The sequence below is a fragment of the Mya arenaria genome, chromosome 13 (genome assembly GCF_026914265.1).
Source record: "Mya arenaria isolate MELC-2E11 chromosome 13, ASM2691426v1".
Taxonomy (NCBI): Eukaryota; Metazoa; Mollusca; class Bivalvia; order Myida; family Myidae; genus Mya; species Mya arenaria.
This window is the reverse complement of record NC_069134.1, coordinates 30,162,727-30,171,584: the sequence shown is the minus strand read 5'-3', so window position 1 is coordinate 30,171,584 and position 8,858 is coordinate 30,162,727. Positions and strand designations below refer to the sequence as shown.

At 34.7% G+C, this 8,858-nt stretch overlaps 1 protein-coding gene across 2 annotated transcripts; it reads right to left on the bottom strand.

Moving 5' to 3' along the window:
• Nucleotides 1–1,357: 1,357 nt before the first annotated feature.
• On the bottom strand, nt 1,358–8,826 carry LOC128214802 (MRG/MORF4L-binding protein-like). 2 transcript variants are annotated; one of them, XM_052921461.1, is made up of 4 exons: nt 8,703–8,826; nt 6,888–7,006; nt 3,902–4,064; nt 1,358–2,460 (listed from the first exon to the last, which is right to left on the bottom strand). In XM_052921461.1, exons 1-4 carry the CDS (start codon nt 8,776–8,778, stop codon nt 2,306–2,308), a joined length of 513 nt encoding a protein of 170 aa, XP_052777421.1. In that variant the 5' UTR covers nt 8,779–8,826; the 3' UTR covers nt 1,358–2,305. The 2 variants fall into 2 exon arrangements, with proteins under 2 accessions (XP_052777421.1, XP_052777422.1); XM_052921462.1 differs by having other exon boundaries at nt 8,658–8,783.
• Nucleotides 8,827–8,858: the final 32 nt, after the last annotated feature.

Below are 8,858 nucleotides of genomic sequence, written 5' to 3'. Positions count from 1 at the left end.
TTGGTCTGACCAGTGTGAATATAGGTCAGCAAAATTTACCTATTCCTGGCTTTATAAACATGCATCCTGCATTTGTCAAAATGCAAAGTTCGACTTTAATGCAGTTTCCGTCTTGGCCCCTTGTCTTTAACCAGTCTTATGTTGGACTAAATTTGTGTTGAAATGGGCATGTGCAATGAAAAAAGGCGAAGTATTGTCACAGTCCTGGTGTCATCTACACAATGTCGCCGAATACAAATCAATCAAAACCTAAGGTATGAAATAATGTTCATCCAGAATGAATGCATCACATCTTGGTCCAGCCAAAGATCAAATTACTTGTAAGAATCTGTGATAATTGTAACATGAGAGCTAATGAAATTGAATACCATTTTCTTTTAGAATGCCCTTAACTGAAGCTTTAAAAACAGAAATAAAAAATGTTCCACTTTTTTCCTTGCAAAACTTCATGAATACTAGTCCTTTACTACCGTATTATATTGTATGGCTATATTGTTTTTCAAACATTTATTCTTATAATATATATCTACGTTGTTTGATTTGTGCACACTGCACAATGCAGTCATGCTCATTTGTAGTCAGATAATACACTTGAGAGAATGGATTGAATCGGTCATATTCGATTGTGACTGTCGGATATACCTGGTCAAGCCATTTTGATCAATTTTCCTTATTGAAATCGAATCAAAAGTTCATACAAATGTTTAAAACATGAATGGACATAAAACAAACTTTTAATGCTGTACTTTTGTTATTTTGAAGTTTGATTTTTTCTATGGAAAGACTTAATTTTTTAGCTGAATACATACATGGAACTTGATCATATATTTCTTGATTTCGAATAACATTGTCAATCACCACTGAGTTGCATTCTAAAGCACTGCAGATAATCACCTGACCATATTATGTATAACCATGACAATGACCATCGAGTTGCATTTTAAAGCACTATGGATAGTCACCAGTCCTGTGCAACTGGGCACTCTGTTGGTCAACTGACCAAAACAATAATTGACAATGACCACTGTGTTATGCTTAAGCACTGTGGATAGTCACCTGACAATAACAAAAATTATACCATGTTCTACTACTTCTTGTTTTTCAAATAAAAGCAACACAGAGCGATAACTGATTCCGAGATAATGCAATCAATTATATGCAAACTCAATTATAAAGAATCCATTTTCAACAATACCATTATTTTATCCCTACTGCTGAGTAAAACAAATGGTGTAAACAAAGTCACTGCATAGTTCCTTTAAGGTTTCCTCAATGATAAAAAGGTTGTTCCATGATAAATATAGGTTTATCATGCTACATCGAATAATGCCAAATAGAACTGAGCAACACATTGAAGTACAGATGTCATAGTTTATTGCATTTATTTGACTGGCCCCAATTTCATAAAAATACATAATTTCTTATAGATGTTCATACAAATATTTGGTCAATATTTAAATGAAAAATAATATAGGCCACACTAAAAATATTGTTCTTTTGTGGTAACACTACAATTTTGGGAGTGGGTAGGTAGGAAGGGATTTATTTTTATTTTTTTTTATTTTTATGTTCCTGTTATATGCACCTTTTGGCAACTGAATTTTTTTTTAGACTGGCCAAATTGACAATAGTCAGTCTGGTAGCTGCCTAGACTCACTTGAGTAATAGCTCAAACATAAGGATTCTTGCTTAATTGTTTTATGCATATTCTTTGTGATTTTTGAAATACCCTACACACAAAAATAAAATATCTAAAATGTTTTTCCTTTCCTTTTATGTTATCTACTTGTCTCATTTGAGATAGAGCATACTACACACCAAAGGCGTAAGGTATTTTTATGGTATTAGGGCCTGGTATTGAGGGCTTGACAAGTCCCCACATTTGAACAGATTTAAATACTATCAAAGAATATTTAGAGCAGACAGTCCTATTAAATGCATCAATGTTCTGTAAAAATGTACAAGTAAAATACATGGAAATACAGCCATCTCTCTATTCAAGGACATTTAATAACTGTTCTGTTACAAGTCAAGTCAACATGAACCAAGCAGTCCACAAATCTATACATTCATGTTATTTTGAATCTAATAATTCAAGATCATCATGTACATGTATGTACAATAAAGTGCCTAGTAAAGGAGTCACAAAGCTTTCTGGCAACTGGCCACCTTAAACTGTAATATGCATTTTCCTGCCTTTTCCTGCAAACATTCATCTGAAGAACAGTCCCTTGTTTCTTACTGTTAGAAACAACAGCACTTAACGTGGTCAGTTGTACAAATTCGATAAATAGTATCAACAATATCATCTGCGGCGTTTCGGTGGTGGTGGTTCTGGTGTTGCAGGGCTAGCGTTTGACGGGGTCTGACGTGTTCTCTTCCTCTTTGGTGAGTTGTCAGGGGTGTTAATTACTGGGGTGCCGACCATGTGTCGTGGTTCATGCTTCACTGGCTTAGTGCCTGGAAAAGGAATAAATCATTTCATACTCTCCTGTTTTTAACACAGCACTAAGAACCCCTGTTGTATGTTTGTTATCAAATACACCTGGGTTTTGGCTTGATTTTAAAAGGGACAGGTCAGGTGCTGCAAATGAGGGACAGGGTGCTTAGGGAGGAAAGGTAACATTGTATTGGGCTGTATTGGGCAGTGTAAAGAACTTTGTGAATTTTACAGAAACTATAATAAATTGTGTTAATTGAAGTCATAGAAGCTTTCAACTAAAAACTACGATAAGTTTGCATGTATTAATAATCATATTAGAACTTTTAATCAAAACAAAATTGCAACAACAATAAGGTAAGGGCCTAAATGAACCAAGACCAGCGACACCATAATCAGGCCACGCGGCATATATCTAAATAGTATTATGAATAAATGATGGTATTACAAACTTGAAATGGTCAGTCACCGTCAGTGGAACATGAATTGACTGGGGGTTTAAACTAGTTTATATGCACATAACTTCACGGTTGTCCCAACATTTATCAATAATAAAAAATTAAAACTAAAGCCTCATCACAGCTAGCATCATTTGAAGATAATAAAGAATGAATAAAATCAATGACATCTTAAGCCTTAAATCAAGTATTGTTTACCCAAAAGTGTAAAACAATTGTAGCTACAGTTGCACCGAATTACACTGAACACTGCAGCATGGCAAGGGCTATAACTTAAATGTATTTGTCATAAAGAGAATGAAGGTTTGGGATTAAAAGGTAAATAATTTTGAAATTTAATGTTCAGATCCACTGCTTAAGACTTATAAAAGTGATTTAGTTAATATACTAAACAAAACTACATCTAAGAACTAATTTCAACAAAATGTACATGACTAAGTAGACCCCTGGCAATAGCTCGAGCACAGAGGACTGTTCTAGTCACAAACTTTCATCTAGGAGGGTTGTATCAGTGTAGGGACTGGCTCGCGTCAAAACACCTTCTTTCCCTCCATCGAAATGACACATAATGGAGGAACAACCGTTAAATAATACTACATGCAGTTTTTTCAAATAGTCACATTAAAAGGAATACCATAAATGTCCTATTAAACGTGCATGCACTAAAAGACGCGTCAGGGATCTTTTTGTGGGCTTGTTTTCCAATTCTGTGACATGATCAAGGCTAAACCCTAATTTTAAACTAAAATAAATGTTCCATCGTATGCGTTTGGGTTATTGTGGCATGTGTAGTCAGTATTTCATATTTTTACTCTAAAAATGACACGTCAAATTTAGCTGATTTTAAAAAGTTTGCTGAATGGGGAAGAAGGCTTCTTAATTATGCCCGCAGGGTTCTTTTTAAGGCACGACCCAGCGCATTTAATGGGACATTTCCTTAAGTATTATGTGGAAATAAATGCTACAAAATCTGACAAGATGTTATATTGCAGCAAGTCATTACCAGACTCAGCTTTGTCCAGTTTTTCACTGGAGGGTTTTTCATCCACCTCAGTTTTCTGCACACTCAGACGTGGGAAACTCCTATCCTTCAGGTCCGAAAAGTCCCCATCTGGTAGCTCAAAGTCATTTTCTTTGTTCGGGAATGGGATGATCTCAGACTCATTCTAAAATGTATAAATGAAATTTCATAAAAATAGTCTGCAAAAGAAAGTAATAAATATAAAAAAAATACCAGGCCTAATTCCTAAAAAGTTTTCAAGTGTAACAAGCTAACTAGCTTATTTCATTAAGCCAAATTGCTCCTGATTATAACAAAGACAGCTTCCTTTAACTAGAGCTATCACTGAAGGTGATTAATACCCCCAAACGCCGCCTCTCATTATGATTCATCATTATATGAGGTTTTATGAAATTCCATCTAGTAGTTTTCAAGTTACTGTCCAGACAAAAAACAACAACAGAAAAATGCAATAATTTGCTGAAATAGTGTAACGATTCATGAACACACTGAACTCCTTCTCATTGTGCTGTACCATTGTATAAAGTTTTATTACATTCAATCCGGTAGTTTTCAAGTTATGCTCCGGACAAGAAAAAGTAACAAAGGTCAATTACACTGTAATTGGCTGAAATAGAATTGCGGTTCCTGTACACTGCACTTTCTCTCATAATGATCTATCACTCTATGAAGTTTTATTAAATTCCATCCAACAGTTTTCAAGTTATGCTCCAGACAAGAAAAAGTAACAAAGGTCAGTAACTCTGTAATTGGCGGAAATAGAATTGTGGTTCCTGTACACTGCACTCCCTCTCATTATGATCTATCACTGTATCAAGTTTTATTAAATTCCATCCAATAGTTTTCAAGTAATGCTCCGGACAAGAAAAAGCAACAAAGGGCAGTAACTCTGTAATTAGCTGAAATAGAATTGCGGTTCCTGTACACTGCACTCCCTCTCATTATGATCTATCACTGTATGAAGTTTTATTAAATTCCATCCAATAGTTTTCTAGTTATGCTTCGGACAAGAAAAAAGTAACAAAGGGCAGCAACTCTGTAATTAGCTGAAATAGAGTTCTTGTGCACTGCACTTCCTCTCATTGTGCTTTACCATTGTATGAAGTTTTAATAAATTCCATCTAGTAGTTTGCAAGTTAATGTCTGGAAAAAAGTTTGACAGCAAAAAAAGCAAAAACAAAGGGCAATTACTCAGTAATTAGCTAAAGTAGAGTTATGGTTCTTGAACACTGCACTTCCTCTCATTGTGCTTTACCATTGTATGAAGTTCCAATGAATTCCATCCAGTACTTTTCAAGTTATACTCCGGACAAAAACAAGTAACAAAGGGCAATAACTCAGTAATAAGCAAGAATAGAGTTATGGTTATTGTACACTGCACTTCCTCTCATTATGCTCTATCATTGTATGAAGTTTAATCCAATTCCATCCAGTAGTTTTTAAGTTATTCTCCGGACAAGGTAAATTGCAACGGACCGACCGACAAACCGACCGACCGACCGACCACAGGGCGACTCGTTACCGGCTTACGTACGTGCCCTCGGCAAGCCTCGTTACCGGCTTACGCACGTGCCCTCGGGTCGGATTTTTCTATCCATACCGGAAACAAATGATAGATACTTATATTATTACCCCTGGTATATATCTGTTTTACCATAACACATAACACTTTTTTTTACCATAAAAAAGTGAATAAATGTAAATTTTTGAAAAGAAATTCAGCAAATTTCATCCACAAAACTCATCTAGAAAGAATGTTACAATGAAATAAAGATTAGCAGTTTTGCCACTTGAGTCTGAAGTCAAACATGAGACTGCCTGGAGTCTTAAACTGTGACTGGTATTGGCATCCGTATTTCCTTGTCATTTATATGGCGAATGCAGGGCAGCGATTCTATGCACAGATTTTTACAATATCTGGAACTTAAATATCTTCAAAGTTTAAATTGATATCAGACACTCTAGTCTATTGACCATTTGCTTTTTCTACCTAAGTGTTTCTTCAGGAAAAACATTAAAATAAAATTCTAATATTAGACATGAAAACATGAACATGTGTTAATCAGAGCATTCCTGTTATGAGGTTTTACAGCATGGCGTAAACAATGAAGAATTGTTTAAAAAGGATCATTTTCAACAGCAGCTTCGGTGTTATTGGCAATGTTAATATATAACCTTAATTATGTAAATAGAAAATTATTCATTATTGTTTGTGAATCTTTAGAAAATGGAATTTACCGTAAGTAAAAATAATACTTAAAAATATTTTTAGTTAAAGATTAACTTTGAGAGTTGTTGCATTACAGGAAAACCTAACTTGACGCCAACAGGCAACTTGTCAAGCCCATCGAAAGAGCCTTTGACACAAGCGTATTTCAACTTTTGACCTCTAAGGGTGACCTTGACCTTTGAGGTACAGACCTTGGTCTTGGGCGCAACAAGCATCACCATAATGGTAACCCTTCAAAGCAAGTTTTTTAAAAATCCTTCAACGCATGGACAAGATACAACCCAGACAAGGTTCATTCCAGACGGAATGACACACACAATACTCACTGAACCACAATTGTGACAGCTATGTCTCGCTCAATGCACACAGGCTCGACATAAATGTTTAAATGATAAAGTACACTATGTTTAGATTGTGTATTATATAATGGTATTAGGAGTTAAGTTTTCATAGCATTATATAAAGTTGGCATTTACCTACATTAAATAAACTGCTGTAATAATTATAAAGAATATGGCTCATTTCATTTAAACCTGCAATTTTTAAACAAAGATTTTCTCTCTATATAGCTCCTTCTAGTACATTTCTTGTTCTTTTTATTCACCTTTTTGGGAATGGGGCTGGGGCCTTTCTGATTGGGATGAATGAGAATTCCAATTTAACCTAGATAACTTTTAGCATTGGGAAAGAGACCAAACCTAAGCCCCAAATTGATCAGAAAAAAACCATTACACTCACCAATGCATTCAGGTTGTACAGTTCACTCAAGTACTTCCAGATCTGTTTTGTAGTTATCTTTTTATATGAACTTGCCATCTTCTCGTGAATGCTCAACATATGGAAATGCCTGTTCACACCTACAAGTACATGTATATAGGGTCATGATCATAAGAATTCATTTTTGCAAGATGGATCCATGGTCTAGTGGTAAATGGGGGTCCTGGCAGTTGACAGTGCTATACACTAGTGCACATTAAAGAACCAGGCTAGTTCTAAGCAGGGTTACATTTAGCTACAATAATGAGCGATCAGGGATACTTTTTTATTATTTTGACATTTCTTATGTATCCCTGTAATGCTACAACTTTCTACCATTTACCACTGGGCAAAAGAATATATAGTTTTATTATGCATCAATGTTGAATAATAACGACAAAATTGTTTAATATATACCCGACAGTGATCTAACTGGATTTAATTTGTCAATAGTCCTTATTTTCACATAAATATATTCTGGGTAACAAATACCGTTGTACATGTACACCATACATGCCATATCCCCCGGTGGGGGAAAAAATCCCCCGGAATTTCGATCAATCCCCGGTCTCCCAGCGGGAGATAAAAATCCCCCGGAATTTTTTTTTTTTTTTTTTTTTTAGATTTTACATCAGGCAATAATGACAAAGTGAAACCACAGTATGTGAGTGAAACTCTCCAAAAGTAAACTTTTACAACAAGTGATCAATTAATTTGTAGTAATTATTAAAGGCAAAGAAATATTACTCTTTTGGAAGGAGATATTAATAATATTTATTCTATTCTCTTATTGTCTGAGAGTCATCAAAGCTGATAGAATTAAGCACAATTTTTTAAAAGACTTTGGAGGAAGGTAAATTTAATTTAATTGTCTCAAAAACATATTTTTCCAATGACATATTTTGTTCTGCAAGTGCATTACAGTATGCCATGACAGTGTATCATAATAATATGATAAATCATGACATAAAATAATTCTGTATAATGAAAAAGTTAAGAGGTTTTCAAAGCAAACTATATGTGAATACATTTTTTCATACTTGCGTCTAAAAATACTTTAAAATTTCGCCAACTTAGACCGGCTAAAAAAATCCCCCTGAATACAACCAAAATCCCCCTGAATTTTCAGCCTTTTGAACAAATCCCCCTGAATGGTCTCCAGAAAATATGGCATGCATGGTTCACAACCTGTCAGATTTGTCCCAGATTTACAGATATCGGAATACTTGATAAACAAGCGACACATGTATATGTTTTATGATATCTGAACATTCTTATTTTGGCATAATGACATAAATAAATGTGTTTAATAGTAGGCAATAATATTTTTGTAGAAATTTGAATTTATAACTTGGGAGATTATTTCCAAATTGTGGCCGCGAGGATTCTCTGCTCAAGGGCCGTTCGCTACTTTTTGCTGAGATGGTGGACGTCACGAGTCTGCCATAGTAAACAAAATTGTCAAAAGACATTATTGGCCATTTAGGTGGACTAGGTTACATTCTGTTCGTGCACTTTGCTAAAATAAAAAAGTGACGGACAGTCTAATTGCAGCAGTTGCCTAATGGGCAAGGCCAGAGTGTGAGTACAAATATCCTTACACACACCAGAATTATTATTTTTGACTTTCTGTTTATCGTTCAAAAAACCAAGAAACAGGTCTTACATTAATAATAGTTGTCTTTAGCCTAAATAAAGATTGTAACATTAAAAACTACTGAATTAGGCATGTTTGAGTGAGTTTGAAATTACTTGAACTATGCAGTAAAACACTCGTTTTTCAAATCTTTCATTTACCAACAGGTTTATGCCCTCTTAAAGCGTGAAACAGATTGACCTCCATTTCACATTTCCAGTCGAGACTTTCATCCATGTTTCATAAATGCTTGCCTTGAAAACAAAAACATACATGGTTTCGAATAAAAATAGTTTGTTTTTTCCTTCTTAGAAAGT